This window comes from Aquarana catesbeiana, linkage group LG04 (assembly GCF_042186555.1).
Source record: "Aquarana catesbeiana isolate 2022-GZ linkage group LG04, ASM4218655v1, whole genome shotgun sequence".
In the NCBI taxonomy this organism is placed as follows: domain Eukaryota; kingdom Metazoa; phylum Chordata; class Amphibia; order Anura; family Ranidae; genus Aquarana; species Aquarana catesbeiana.
Window position 1 is genome coordinate 374,161,756 of NC_133327.1, and position 16,747 is coordinate 374,178,502.

Genomic DNA, 16,747 nt, shown 5'->3' on the forward strand with positions numbered 1-16,747 from the left:
TGAACACGGGAAAAATGTGCCACTTTACAGGCATACTATAGACACCCCCCAGGTACGAAATTTAAAGTAATATTTCACTTTTATTGTTTCACTTTAAGCATTATTAAAATCACTGCTCCCGAAAAAACAGCCATTTTTAAAACTTTTTTTTGCATTGATACATGTCCCCTGGGGCAGGACCCGGGTCCCCAAACACTTTTTATGACAATAACTTGCAGTCTTGCATATAAGCCTTTAAAATTAACACTTTTGATTTTTTATGTTAATGTCCCATAGACGTTAACAGTGTTCCGGCGGCTTTCGAATTTGCCCTGAACACCGCATATTGTTCAGCGTTCGCAGAGCATCCAAACAACCAAACTTTGGCCCGACCTTATGCCCCGGCCGAACCGTTCGCCCATCCCTACTGTACAGGTTGTACAGCAGAGGTCAGCCAGAGGGGGAGAGAGAAGCATCAGAAGGAACTAATTAGTGTGCTGCTTCTCGTTTCACTTTCCCATCAAAGAGTGGGGAGGGAAAGTGAAAATTTAATTCTATACAGAATTGTGCTGTGGGGGGACAAAAGTAGATGGACAAAAATGCAAATCCATTAGCAGGTAAAACAGTTCCCAGATATTTATTTCATCTGTGTATTTAGCTGTGTCTGGAGTCAGCATGAATATTATATCCACACCTCTGAATACAGTGCACATTGTGATGCGTGTGCATATTCTTGGCTAAAGGACAGGTAGGACTGGAGTCTAGTGATCAGGAGTAAGCATTCATATACATTACTCAATATATATATATAGATATATCTATATATATCTATATATCTATATATAGATATATATAGATATATCTATATATATCTATATATAGATATATATATAGATATATATCTATATATATATATATATATATATATATATATATATATATATATATATATATATTATCAGTGTTCTGTATTTTTATTTTGAAAGGTGATATATAAAGAACATTCAGTCTTACCTTTCACATTTAGGTCCAGCAAAATTTTCCCTACAGATACAACGCATAGAACCTCTCTTCATAGCACATGTAAGGGCAAAGCTGTTGGAAAAGAATAATGGTATATTCTATTTAACAAACAAACACTGTTTTAAGTAGTAGTACTATGTGTACAACTTGTAAAAGGGTTCAGTGGAGCTCCATATCTGGTGTAAAGAATAAGGTTGGGCCTCTTCTGCAAGGTGTACCAATTCTTGAGAAAACCTCCAAAGCTGTGAACAAAGATCATCGAATGCCTATACACTAAACACATATGGAGTCTCCAATGACAAGTCAAAGTCAAAGAGAGCAAACCATTAGGATGTCAACATATTATAACTTATTGTAATCTAGCATCTGGTCCTGATTTTTTTTAAAGGTGTAGTCATGGGAAATGTAAATACTAACATACTGTATAATCATTTGAAATTCCTTTAAAATTTGTTTGCTCCCTTTGTTAAATTATGCTAACCAGTCATAGGGGTCTTATAAGGCAATTGTATTGTGAATGTCATTGTGGGAAATTGATCCAGAAATTGCTGTTTTACAAAGAGAAATTGATGGATGAAAAAAAATAATATTAAAAACCAGAGGGATGTGGGCCCTCGCAGGCAAACATAGCACAATTAAATCCTTATGAACTAAGTTGGATTCTCTGTAACATTTTTATAGCTATAGCATAAATGGATATCCTCCTATTATCTTTTTTGTCCTTCTATTGTATGAACTTCCTGTTCTTTATTTGTTCCTGTACAGATCTATAATTTTAGTAGAAATTAACCTTCATCCACTACCAAGGGACTATATCTACATATGCAAGGTAATGCGGGCTGGAGTTTCTATAAACAGTCTCTACGTTACAATAATCAGGCACATCCACTTTGAGGACTTTTCTAAAGTCGTATTAAGAGATGAGACATCTGGTGTAATAAAGAGATATTGTTACATCCGTTTCATTCTAGTACAAGCTAATAAGAATTCTGTTCATGGGAACAAAACAGAAAGTAACTGTTCCCATCAGAGCTGTGATGAGATCATGCGTACTCCTCTCTCCCCTAGAGGTAAGACAAACTGTTAAGTACTTGATGGAATGAACAATCTAAATTCATATTTTCAACAGGTTTTGAAAAACATTTAGTAAAACAGTTGCAAAAGATTTACAAAGATTTACACTTTTCTTACTTAGATTGTTAAAGCCCAAATTCAGGCAAAGCTTTTTTTAGTTTTGAGTACAGTGGGGAAAGGGCTTGGATCTCTGTGAGGTTGTTATGGCTGTTAGTGATTGCATTTAGTAGATTGTTTCTTACTTTACATCTTTGTGAAACCAAGACAAAGAATGAGGAGTATATGTGTCACGTGGAGAAGAAGACACAGGTAGCAATAACAGCTTGACATATGTTCTGACCTTTCCCCTACTAAATAAAATAGTTTTTGCTGCTGTCTCTGCCTCCATTGGACAGATTTCCTATGACTTTCGGTTCCTGTGATACCCTGACACTAGGACAGAATCTCCCTAGTAAGGACACAAACAGCTATACGAAACTAATTGCAGCCTATGTCCACCCTGCAGAAGGTCCAAGAGAATGAGCTTTGTTGATGCTAATCTTTCCCAAACAACAATCAGGCTTTTATTGCACCATGCAGGGGAAGTGTCAGACCGCTGTGTTCTGTGTGAAAGCTGTGCTCTGGCTATTCAGTGTGCTGCCAACACAGTTCAGCTTTTCCAAAAATAAAATAAAACACCTACACTTACTAAGAATAAAAAAATACCATTACTTATTGGTTATTCAGCCAGAGGCTTTAATTTGACTTTAATAATATGGACAGAGGTAGTAAGTACAATACTTTATTACAAGTAGAGTGGAAAAGCATTATGCAGCGTACACACGGTCGGACTTTTCGACCAGACTGGTCCGACGGACGCTGACGGACCAAATCCGGCGGACAATCCGATCATGTGTGGGCTTCACCGGACCTTCAGCGGACTTTTCCAGTTGCATATCTGACGGACTTTAGATTTGGCACATGCTTCAAATCTTTACGTCATAACTCCGCCGGACCCAGAAATCCGCTCGTCTGTATGCTAGTCCGACGGACAAAAACCGACGCTAGGGCATCTATTGGCTACTGGCTATCAACCTTATTTTAGTCCGGTGTACCTCATCACGTACGAATCCGACGGACTTTGGTGTGATCGTGTGTAGGCAAGTTCGTTCGTTAAAAAGTCCATCGGAAGTCCGTCAAAAGTCAGTCGAAAGTCCGCCAAAAAGTCTGTCGGACCAGTCCGGTCGAAAAGTCCACCTGTGTGTACGCGGCATTAGATCTCTGTCAGATTTTTAACGTAGCTTGTGTTTTCCTACTATGGTGACATCAGTAACCCTTATTTCTGATGTTTCAGAAATTTTAAGTCAAGTGAAAATCCCAGATAGCAATAACAAAATAAGTTCTGACTCTTCCCTTTGTGATTCAAAACTAATAAAACAATTTTGGCTGGGGTTGGGATTTAAGTAGTGGACAAGCAGCCCACTGGCAGAGGTAGACCAAATATTTATAAACCTGTTCTCCAGTAAACCCTATAGCAAACTGAAAGAATTTGGTCACGAGGGTTGCTTAGAGACATATCTGAGCCCGTGATTTGATTAATTACTATATTACTTATTAAATTATTAAATTACTTATTATTAGTGCATACTCTGATAAGGTAAGAACATGAATTAAATACAATTTACATTCTGCATAGTACCTATTCTAATGTAAGTTGCATAAATTTGGAAGGGTCAACTTGAGTAAGAGTCCAACAAAGGGTCAAGTAACACTACTTACAATTCCCACTTCCCAGCTCAGTTATTACTTTAAAGTATAACTAAAGACAAACCTTTTTTGGGGGGGAGGGGGGTGAGTTAGATACAGCTGTGAGGGTTAGAACCACTCATTTTCTTTATTGCTGTCTGTGTCACTGTTAGTGATATTCACTCTATATTTGGCCTGATTCCAGTGTTTTGGGAAATGAAAATGGGAGCAAATCCAGAATTTTGAGTGGCCAGAAAAGGGATACAGGAGAAATCTTCTAGGGGCACCTGTTCCCCCAGAGGACAACGGTCTACAAGGGCATTTTCCTTACATTGGATAAATATTCTTTCATGCCCTGTTGAGTCTACAGGATAGGAAGTAAAGAGATATATCTCTTCTGCAACACAGATGCACAAAAAAAAAAATCTAACTGCATTTCAACCCTACCCTACGCAATCCAAATTGGAAAAATGTTTTAGCTTTAGATGTACTTTAAGTTAGCAAAGCTGCTGCTGGTCAGAAGCCACTGTAAAGCTGAGTTAATACATAAAAACACTGTGTTGGCCCAAGGCCTATGGTTATATATCATACTGGAAACTGTTCTGGAAGAAGTTTTCTGCCAAATATGATTTCTAAGTACAAGAATTAGACAGAGTAATAGGCATTAATATATATATGCATTACTTATTGACTACAGTTCTCCTTTAGGTATGTGAAACATTAACCAACACAACCATTGCCAAGCCATTGAAAATTTAAACTGACAATTCTAAATGTAAGCCCTACTTTAGGACAAAATATGGATGGTGATCTTCATAGAATTGTGCTTTATTACAGGATTGAAAGTGACATACTTGTTAGAACTAAAGTGCAGTGGACAGAGACATTGCAGACAGGATTTTAATACTCCTTGGACTACATCAGCCATGTAGCCAGTTGGACATCTCTCACAGTGCTTGCCAGTTGTATTTCTTTGGCAGTCCTGTGTAAAAAAAAAAAAAGAGAGTGAAAATGGAACAGTGCACACATGAGGGATTAATAAGCTATTCTGCCACTGCAAGTATCATTTTGCAAAAGATGCAAGTGTTACTTTGATAGCATGTGGGAAACTTCTACTACTGCTACTATGTACTGTGCAGTCATCTCACTCAGGTTTTTTTTTTTTTTTTTTTTTTTTACTGGAAAGAACAGGAAAAACATAAAGTAATAACAAGCTTTCCTACCAGTTGCTCCTGCTGAGTTTGCTCATCCAACCTACTGTTTATGATGTTACCTGTGTATGCACCAAAATCAAAAGCAGCAGCAAATATAATAAAGTGACCATGTCACTACATGGGTCAAACAAAAGTAAGTTCTTGCTGTAAAACAAGATGCTATATCTTTACCTTTCCGGAGGCCTGTGTGTTAAAATGGTGACAGTTGGCTGTTCTCTGACCCCTACAGGTATTTGATACTTCCAGGTATATCAAATACCAGCTCTCTCACTACAAGATGTACAAGCCAGTGGGAGGAACCACATTGCACCATGGGGAAGTAGGTGTTTGACACACCCAGTAATGTCAGACACTTGTAGTGGCTTTAAGAAATCAGCATAGGGGTATATGGCATCTTCTTTTACAGCATGGGCTTACCTTAGACCCTGTAGTGAAAGGGACGCCTCACTGATATCAATGACCTCTCGGAGTCTTCTTCCAGGTTTGGCACCTTCAGCTATCTTGATTTGTCAGTCTGGGATGACATAACTAGGTAATTTGCACAGGAGTTATTTTGCCTCAGTGCCTATCAGCATAAATGAGTACACCCCTTTTGAAATGTAAGCTTTTAATCAATATCTCAATGAACACAAGAACAATTTCCAAAATGTTGACAAAACTGGGTATTATACAATATTTCATTAGCTCATTACATCAAAGTAAAGTTAACAATAACTTAAATAACTTTTACTAATACTAATTAAATTACTTAGATTACAAAATCTTCAGTTTTACTCAAATTAGTTGATGCAAAAATGAATACACCCACAACAAAAATGACTACATCTAGCATTTTGTATGATCACCATGATTTCTAAGGACAGCACCAAGTCTTCTAGGCATGAAATGAACTAGTTGGCGATATATTGAAACATCTATCTTTTCCATTCTTCAAGAACCATCTCTTTTAGAGCCTGAATGCTGGATGGAGAGTGATTCTCAACTTGTCTCTTCAGAATTCCCCATAGGTGTTCGATTGGGTTCAGAACAGAAGACATACTTGGTCACTGAATAACTTTCACCCTGTTCTTCTTCAGAAATACAACAGTGACCTTAGATGTGTGTTTTGGATCGTTGTCATGTTGGAAAAGTGCACAATGACCAAGGGCACGGAGGGATGGTAGCATCTTCTCTTCCAATATAGAGCAGTACATCTGTGAATTCATGATACCATCAATGAAATGCAGCTCCCCGACACCAGCAGCACTCATGCAGCCCCACAGAAGGACACTGCCACCACCATGTTTCGCTGTAGGCACCGTGCATTTTTCTTTGTACTCCTCACCTTTGCGACTCCATACAGTTTTGAAGCCACCAGTTCCAGAAACATTTATCTTGGTCTCATCACTCCACAGTACAGAGTCCAAGTAGTTTTCTTCTTTCTCAGCATGTGTCCCAGCAAATTCTATGTGGGCTTTTTCATGCATGGGCTTTAGGAGAGGCTTCCTTCATGAACGACACCCATGCATGCCATTCCTCTGCAGTGTATGCCATATTGTGTCATGGGAAACAATCACCCTAGTTTGGCTTTCTACTTCTTTAGCTAACTGCAGTGAACTTGCATGGCGATTTTCTTCAACCCTTCTCATCAGAAGATGCTCCTGTCGAGGTGTTAACTTCCATGGAAGGCCTTTTTCTCTTTGTGAGATGCTTACAGTTCCTTCTTTTTTAACTTGTTGTATCACTTTTGCTACAGTATTCTGACTGATAAGTAAAGTTTTGCTGACCTTCTTGTAGCCTTCTCCTTTCTTGTGTAAAGAAATTATTTTCTTTCTTATGCCTTGTGACATGGGAAGGGGTGTTCTTTGTTAAGTAACACCCTTTTATAATCAAATGTCTGCTGGACACCTGTTTTATGAATAATTAGACTCACCTGTAGTTGAATTCTTGCTAATTAGGATTTTGTTGCCCTAAATTTAGCTTTGCTCCAAAGGCTTTAATTTTTGCAACATGGTTTTGAATGAATTTGTTAGGAAAAATACTTTTTTGTGTGTGCAATATAACAAATCTTAGTTTCAATCAATGGCCCACATTTGTGGGTATTTTGTAGTATAGTGTCTCATAGAAAATGTTAATTCTTTAAGTAAAGTAAAGGTTTTCTGACAAATCTGTTGGGGTGTACTCATTTAGCTGAGCATTGTACATAGGGGCACGTGACATGGATCCAGTCCCGGATACATAGGGGCACCGCCCACTAATGATTAGGTTGCATTCAGTCACCTCCTCGTTACCAGAGCATACCATCATCTTCGCTAGTCACACTATACACATGCCGGCTGGCAGCTTAAGCACCAAACATACTACCAGTTACTCATAGCAACAGCAATAAGATCTTCCACTTGCGGCATTTTCCACTTGTAGACCTTTGGTAGTACAAATGCCATGATGTAAGCCCTGTTCTGTTGATACACCTGCCTTACATGCACCCCTTTTGAGAGACTTCAGACAATTATTTATTATTTATTTATTTCAGGTACTTATATAGCGCGTCAATTTACGCAGCTCTTTACATATACATTGTACATTTACATCAGTCCCTACCCTCAAGGAGCTTACAATCTAAGGTCCCTAACTCACATTCATACATACTAGGGACAATTTAGACAGGATCCAATTAGCCTACCAGCATATCTTTGGAGTGTGGGAGGAAACCGGAGTACCCGGAGGAAACCCATGCAGACACAGGGAGAACATGCAAACTCCAGGCAGGTAGTGTCGTGGTTTGGGATTCGAACCAGTGACCCTTCTTACTGCTAGGCGAAAGTGCTAGCCACTACACCACTGTGCCACCCACAAGGCATTTAGAAGCTAAAGTTTATTGCATATACAGAGTTACCAGATCACAGTCCTTTACAGTAATTGCTGACACAGTTCCAGTTTATTATAGCTAACTCAGGATGCCCATGTCTCTAAGAAAGGGAAAGTCCTTGTCTAAGGTCTGTGTTCTGGTTCTAGTACCCTGACTGGCTATCCCAAGAGGGTGGCCATGTGTTCCCAGAGGAGCCACATCTTGCAGCACAGCTTCCTGTCAGTTCCCATGAGGAAGACTGAACTCCCTCAAAGGTTACCTCCCCTTGTGTTTATGGGCCACCAAAAAGAGGCAGGACCCTGAATATCCGGGAGTTTGGCAATCTTAACCCTTTCTTAACCTCCGTGGGAAGCATGTTCAAAGAACTCACCAATACACACACAGTGCAGTACAATAAAAAGACATATGGTTTGATTTACTAAACCTGGTGCACACAGAATATGGTGTAGCTCTGCATAGAAACCAATCAGCTTCTAGGTTATTTTGTCAAAGCTTAATTGAACAAGCTGAAGTTAGAAGCCGATTGGCTACTCTGCACAGCTACACCAGTATTTGCACTCTCCAGTTTTTGTAAATCAACCCCATAGTGTGTACTCCAAAAGTAGGCACCTGCCTACATGCTTTTCCCCTTTTCTCTGTTCTCTGTCCTGAAGGTCATATTTCAGTTTACCATGTCTCCAATGCCAACCCTTTCTTTTTAGGCCTTAATCTAAAGAGATAATTATCTATTCACAATTAATGGCCTTAACTTGCTTGATATGTTTAAGGGGCTAAACACTTGCTGTATTGAGACCTTGACCTTTTCTATTTGAACTCTGTTTTTGTTTATGGATACAATTTTCTGAATAAAATATGATTTAAAAAAAAAACTGCATGTCTAAGACTATCCTGTCCACAGGGTCACAATTCTGCTGTGTGATTTCACTGCAGAACAATCAGAACTGTCACTCAGTTACAGGAAGTGGAACAATATTCAATCTACTGGCAGAATACACAGATAATAAAACTGTTAACGTGGGACTCAAATAAATGAAACTGCCGTGTTAATGATAGTGATAGACTGCATGCAATGTCATTTCATATGTCATAGTTAGACTTTAAGGACATAATAAAGATAATTCCCATGACTTGTGTTACATTTTAAACTGTAAAAGCAAAACAAAGAGTTGTATATGGAGAACCAACTGTGGTATATCTTGTGATAAAAGACTTTATTGAAGCAAATGTACAAAATGTTAGTGTAAAGGCGAATTGGCCCACTCTACCAGACACCAGTAAAAAATGGTTTAAAAACAGACAATTGTCAAATAAACTGGCACAACAGGATCCCAAACACTTCTGCAGAGTGAATATATGAATTTGCCCACTTCCTTGTGTTTTGCGCCCAGGAGGCCTCAGTAGGGATACTTAGTTGCTATATTTAAAGCACAAGGAAGAGTGCAAATTAATATATTCACTTTGCAGAAGTGTTTGGGATACTGCTTCAATAAAGTCTTTTATCACAAGATAAACCATAGTTGTTTCTCCATACACAACTCTTTGTTTTGCTTTTACACTTTGATCCTTTCAGTTGTGGAGGTACCCCGTCTATTGAAGACGAATTGGTCAACAATGTGATTTTGACTTTATGGTTATAGACCATATAAGATAAGAGCTCCTCTTTTTATTTACAAATGACATTTTAAACTCTCTTGTGCATTTTCCTAGGCTAATAATGTTATAGTCTGGCAAGAAAAAAATGTGAACATCATCAAAACTTTCATGCAAAGGCTAGGAAAGAGCTTTACTGGTTGTTTTTATTGGGTGATTATTGTCCACGTCTGCTATTCATTTTAGTTGCAAACAGCTACGAATGTATTCTTCAAAACATAGTCACCAGAGCTATGTATGAAGTAGCTATATGCAAACAGTTGTACGCTATTGTATAAATGAACATAACATTTCATACATGTAAATAAACGGGATATTACATTTCTTTAATCATAGTCTATAGTACAGAAGTTGAGTATCCTATGGAATAAAACCCAAAAAGGTGTCAGGAGTTGCCTACTAAGTGGCAGATTACCAATCATCCCACAATCAGTGTGTGTAGGAATTCTAATCTTGACCGAGATATTTTTTCTCACATCTACACATCAAATATTAGAGGAACTCTAAATTGTCTCTTGAAAAATACTAAGTCAGATTGGTTTTATTTAGATTAATTATAATTGCAAGATGTATGAGAAATCAGAGCCCCTTATGAGAAGCCTACATAAAGGAAATGTGATCTCCTTGCTCCAACAATCACACGTTTGCTATTTGTGTTTATGGTTTATATTTCCTAAGCCCAGTGGAACACTAATGTACCAGGCTTATTTAATTTGCCTGTTGATGGGATTAAACCCCATACACCTACGCTATGGGTATTATATATCTAACTTAAAATCTTAATATCTAATTTCAATAAATTCCAAAGCAAATAAACAAATAATTAAATAAATAAGAAATGCATTCAAAAATTAATAATCAATACTATTAGCTTTAACTGTGACTTATTTGCACTTCCGCTGTTCACGGGTACCATCAAGCTCCCTCAACAACATAAAGACATTCATCCTCATCACTGTCCATTACTTAATTATATGTGGCATAACATAAAATAAAAGCCAAGTAAAAGTAAAGTCTCTTAAATCCCAGCCATATGTGCACTCTCTTGTGAATAAAGTCCACCAATTATAGTGCCAAATATTGTTCATCCACTGTGACTCCTGTGATTACTCCATGCCCCCCTCCATGCTTCCGCACTCATGAGAGATTTTTGACCCTCTGCTGTTAAGCATAAGAGTCAATTACGCTTATGGATATCTCCCCTGCCAGGGTCTTCCATATACTCCAGCACTGCTTAGATTTTCTTGTCCTGACTCCTTTTCCTCCTCTAAAATGCCCCAGTACCATTCGATAGGACAGTTAATTTACTGAAAGAAAAAAAAGTCCCCCCGTGGACACTTCTGGTCCGTGAAAAGCAAGCCGAGGCTTGCTTCTGTGTCTAGATGTGGTTTTAAGTTGTATACAAGTTCGTGCACTATTGGAGTAACAGTTTTATATAATAAAAAATGCTACACTATGGCACTTTTTTCCCTTTGTTTCTTTAACAAAGCCCGAGTAAGTAAGTTCTATAATTGGCAAACTTTATTCATAAGAGAGTGCACTTATGGCTGGGAATTAAGAGACTTAACTTTGGTTTTTATTTTGTTATATGTTATGACACATATGATTAAGTAACGAACAGTGCTGTGTATGAATGTCTTTATGCTATTGATGGGAATGGTATACCCAGCAGGGATTTCAGTGATAGCCACTGTCAATAATCGCATGCTAGAAATCCAGCATGCTGGTTGTACCAAAGTCCAATCAATGGAACCCTGCCCATACATGGATCAAATCTCAGCTGAATGGGCTAAGATTCTAACCATCTATGGCCAGCTTTACTTGGAAAATTTAAACATTTGTCATTACATATTGCTTATCTGCTCTTCTGATAATTCCAGCTGTTACCACATGCAGAGAGCCTGCTCTTTTGTTTTTTTAAAGAATTCACATAAATTCCTTCGCAATTGAAAAACAACTTCAGTTGTTCACTAATGTGGTCAAAATGTTGTGTAGGTTAACTGTCATTTTACTTGGTCAAGAAAAAGCTACAGGGAGGTGATGCTCAAAACAGCACCACTAGATACACACACACACTCGTACTGTGTATATAGTTGTGTATATAAAGAGAGAGAATAATAACATCCATATGTGGTTTACTGACCATACCGAGATTTTGTTTGGCTGCAGTCCAGCAACATTGTGACTTTCCTCACTGATGGAAATTGTTCCTTTGTTATCTGTGCATTGCTAGTTGTCTGAATATTTTATTACCACAGTTAGGAGATGATATTTAAGCTGAGCATACACAAGCTACAGATAATATGACATTTGAAAAAGCACATTTTATGTTATTTTATATTGCATGCTTTACAGGTGCTTCAAACTCCAAATACGTATAAAAAGCACAAATATACCCTTATGGTGATATATCTGATCTTTCGTTTTTATTTGACTAATAAGTGCTGCAGCAAGGGTAAAAATACCTTGTGCTGCAACAATCTGTAGTGTTGGACCACAACTCTCTCACAGAAAGCAATGGCCTGGCTCACCCACAGATAAACACAGTTCCCCCAAACAGTGCACTAATCAACAACACTGCTAAAGTGAAATATAAAGAAGTAAAGGAGGATCACATTTGTTACTGTATATACAGCCTGACTTCCTACTAGTGATACATTGTCAGAGTTTAATTGGACTTTAGAGCTTTTTTTTTTACTTGACGTTTTGTCAACTCCAAAATATTTTGGTTATGCGTTGACACTGGTAGTTGACATTGGCCTATGTTTCCTTGCTATGCCATTAGCTCCTTACCTTGGTTTTGAGTTCCTGTTACCCCTGGCAACAGTCTCTAGCACTACCCTTATTTATGCTTCTGTCTCAAACTTTGGTACTGTTTATGTCCAGCTTGATTTTTTCACCCTAGCGTGTTAATTATTACCCATGTTATACCCTCTGGTTTGATTCACCCACTAGCCCTAGTCCTAGCCTGTCCAGGATCTGTAATCTGCCACATAAATTTTTATTGTGTGTATTGTAGTGCTGGACCAAAGGGAGAGATATTTGGTTCTGATGTATATACGTTTCCTTTCTTTCTTTGATATAAATGTATAGTGGGTGGACCCAGTTCTGGCCCTAGGCTTTAACCTCTCTGATTGCAATGCAGGGATAACTCAGTAGACAGTGAATTCTTGAATGTGTACCGAGGAGCCTAGTACAAAAATTAATTTCACTTCAAGTGGTTGTAAACCACAGACATGAAATGTGAACTAAGCATATCCCTCTATAGTATTTACTTGTCTTGTTTAATATCACTAAGTGTCATTTCTGTTTGCTGCTTCATTCCTCTGCTATCAGTATGAATCACTTCTGAGAAGTTTTCCTGACACCAAGAGAATAAATGTGACTGGGGAAGGAGCTCCAGCTGATTGACCGCCTCAGCTCTGTTGCTGTGTGCTGTGTGAATGGGGGTGTGTCCCTTCCTTCCAATTATCTCTCCTCACTGAGCTCTGCAGTGTGGGATTTCAGCTCTCTACCCCCTATTTTTCTGAATAAAAAATTCTGGACTTTGAGCAGGTGTAGAGAAGAGAAGACTGCAGATAGACAGGTACAACTTATGTAGGAAGATTCACTTTATCTCTGTGTATTACCAGTCACTTCACTGGGTATATGTAAAGGTTTACAACCACTTTAAAAGCATCTCCTAATGGAATAAGAACATCAGCTAGCCATTCTTAATGTCTTTAAAAGATGCTAGTCTTTATCAAGTCTTAAATTGATTCTAAAGTCTTAACTTTTTTTTACCTTAAAGCATTCTCTGCATTACAGTGAAAAAATTTCATTGGGGTGTTCCCCCCTCCCTAACACTTACCTGACCCCAGTTTCAATCCAGCGATGTGCTGGGCTGCAAGTCTTCTCTCCCTCTTTTCCTGGTCTCACAGGCTTTGTTAAGAATAGCAGGAGCCATTGGTCTATGGGCTATCAGTAAAATCCCGTGAGCTGAGAGCAGAGGGTGGGGCTGAGCCTCACTGTGTGTGTTTATGGGTGCACACAGCCTATCTCAGGAGCTAGAACACACCTCTGCTACCATAGCAAGTAGCTTGCTGTAGGGGCAGGCACAGAAAAGTAGGAGCCAAGATCACTAGTGGAAGGCCCCAGAGGAGGAGGTAAGGGGCAGTTCTGTGCAAAATCATTGCCCAGAGCAAGTGAGTATAAACGTGTTAATCTTTACATTCACTTTAAAGGGTTAGCTCATTTTTACCTATGCCTATGCAGATAGGGAGCATCTATAGATAAAAACAAGCTGTGCAGCTTAGGCTAAAGTTAAATAATGTCATTTGAATACTTCAAAGACGTTGCTTAAAAGCTTGCTAGGAGATGCCTATCTGTTACTGCTGATCTTCACCATCAAAGGAATGAGCTCTCAAATGCTGAGCCCAGCGCTACTGTATCAGGGGAGAAAAAGCGCATGTGAGGGGGTTTGAATCAGAGAAAGAACTCACTACTGTGATAATGAAGGTGACCAGTATAACTAGGCTTCTCTTAGCGACATCCTTAGCAATGTCCTATAAGTTTTTCAGTCAGGCTTCATAAGATACGTAAATAACAAACGTTCCCTAGTGCATTCCATCATGATTTGAATATTACTGAATGCTCAAATCATAAAGAAGAGTAAGGCTTTTCCCCTGAAACACATTAGTGGTATTTGATGCTCTAGACCAGGGGTCCCCAAACTTTTTATAAAAGGGGCAGTATACTGTCCTTCAGACTGTGGGGGGTTGACTGAGGCCAGTGGGAGTAGAAAATGTCTTGGTGTCAGTCAGGAGAACTGTGCTCCACCGTTGGTTTCAGTCGGAAGAACCGTGCCTCATCGCTGGTGTTAGTTGGAGGAACCGTGCCCCACCGTTGGTGTCAGCTGGAGGGACCATGCCCCACCATTGGTGTCCGTCAGAGGAACCATGCCCCATCGTTGGTGTCAGTTAGAGGAACCGTACACCACCTTTGGAGGAATCAAGACCCTTGCTGGTGTCAGTACGAGTAATTGTGCCTCATTTTTGGTGTCATTGGGCGGAACTGCACTCCATTGTCGATGTCCGTGGCAGGACTCATGACCAATTGTTGGTGTCAATAAGAGAACACATGCCCCATTGTTGGTGTCAATGAGAGAACACATGCCCAATTGTTGGTGTCAATGAGAGAACACGTGCCCAATTGTTGGAGTCAATGGATGGAATAGTGTTCCAAGGGATAAAAGCAAGAAAGGGGACACAGTTTGGAGACCACTGCTCTAAACCAGCAAACATTTAAAAAGACTTGTATGTGAAATGAACTTATGTAATATGCGCTCCTCAGTACACATCCAAGAATTCACCATCTACATAAGATCCTGGGGCAATCACAATAGTAGATTCAAACAAAGCATCCCAGAAAGGTAGCTGCTAAAGGTTAAGAGTGGTGTAGTTATAGAGTTCGTGTCCATACTTTTCATTACCAACAAAACATTTCTAGTTTTACCATTTCAAATATGCTGAACTGTGATAACTTCTGATCATATTTAATATATCTTATATTGCAATTTTTATTATTCAAATCTGCAAAAAAAAATCATGTACAGGCAACTTACATATGCATACCTTTTGTGCAAATCATTGCTCCTGCTAAATTAAACATTTTTCCCAGAGTACTTATGACAAAGTTAAGAAGGAACTGCTCTGATGTTAAGAGCTGTGGGTAGGAAAGGGTCATCTCAAAACACATCAAATATTACTTAAAGGGAGATTTTACAAGTTGCCTCTGGCATTTCAAAGATTTTAAATAGGCACTTTTGGCTGTGGCCTTCCAGATTTAATAATCTACGCTTCTTCCTCTGGAACATCACAAACACAAAGACTCCCTTGTTCAGTTACATTCAACTTTATGCCTTTCTGCTTAAATGATTTCACTGAGAATACATAGTAGGTTAAGTATGAGAGGAAATATTGTCATGGTAAAAAAACTTGTCCTAACTGTTCCACATGTGATGGTGATCCATTGCTAGTCTTAGAATGGAAACACCACACAAGAAAGATATATGGTCATAAAGGGATCCCTTTTTTCTACTACATAATTATTCTGTACTTTGAGAAGTCAGTATTTAAACATAGACAACAGAAAATCCATTTACAAAAACACGTGAATGATTTTGAAATTTGTGATTTTTATAAATAATATTTTCTAAAGAAAACACATTTAAAAGGAATCTATTAGACTACTGTCAAGTATGAACTGCAAGCCCAAGAGCATGCAACTTAAAATCAGCAATGGCACCTTCCATGTTTTCTGTTCTGCCAAATTCCCTTTAGAGCGACTTCGATGCAGAGGGGTAGAGATGTTTACACATGCAGTAGCTTTTTGTGCCCCTACTGCTCTGCCCCAATGCTGGGCTATTCTGATTGAGAAAAGCATTGTCACTTCCTTATAGTTTTAAAGTTTGCCCATGCACTTCCTCTTCCAACACATTCCTATTACCCAACACATTCCTTTTGGGAGGCAGTCCATCATTCTGATGTACCAGTAACAATGTACGAGGACGGAAGGCAGTTGGAAAGCTTCAACACTATGTGTAACCCAAGAATAAAAAAAAAACAGAATTTAGCTCAACCGCCTCCATGTTTGACAAAACAAAAAACTCTCACAGCCCACGGTACATCTCAATTAGGCAAAAAGTTTAATAGTATGAAAAAGTTATGGAAAGCTACATATAAAAACACACATATGACAAGACACATACATTGCTAAAAGAATGTGACCACCTCTACAGTTGTATTGTAGAACCATAAGTGCTATTGTGTTGTATATATTGTATATAATGTCCTCTACAGTAGGTGACCGTGATATTGTGTCAATCTCGCCGCTTTTATCGGCGAGATTGGACACCTGAGAGCCCCGTCGCGGGAGCCAGCGCCGAGATCGCTCACTGATCGGGAAAGGAAAACTTTTTTCCTTTCGCGATGAGCGACAGGCAGTGCTGACAGCTGTCTGGTATGAATCCTGAGGGGGAATGCCGCGCCAAATTTTAAATGAAAAAAACGGTGTGGGTTCCCCCCCCAGGAGCATACCAGGCCCTTAGATCTGGTATGGATTGTAAGGGGAACCCCCTACACCGAAAAATCGGCGTGGGGGTCCCCCCTAAATCCATACCAGCCCCTTATCCGAGCATGCAGCCCGGCCGGTCAGGAAAGGGGGTGGGGGCGAGCGCCCCCCCCTCCTGAACCAT

General features: G+C 39.1%; 1 protein-coding gene across 1 annotated transcript in view; it reads right to left on the bottom strand.

Moving 5' to 3' along the window:
- LAMA4 (laminin subunit alpha 4) overlaps positions 1-16,747 on the bottom strand; it is a 215,080-nt gene that overhangs the window by 151,430 nt on the left and 46,903 nt on the right. Inside the window, exons 3-4 of the mRNA XM_073627106.1 lie at positions 4,656-4,783; positions 994-1,074 (exon numbers count right to left, since the gene is read on the bottom strand). Of these exons, the coding sequence (XP_073483207.1) occupies positions 994-1,074; positions 4,656-4,783 (209 nt within the window). The remainder of the gene's footprint in view (positions 1-993; positions 1,075-4,655; positions 4,784-16,747) is intronic.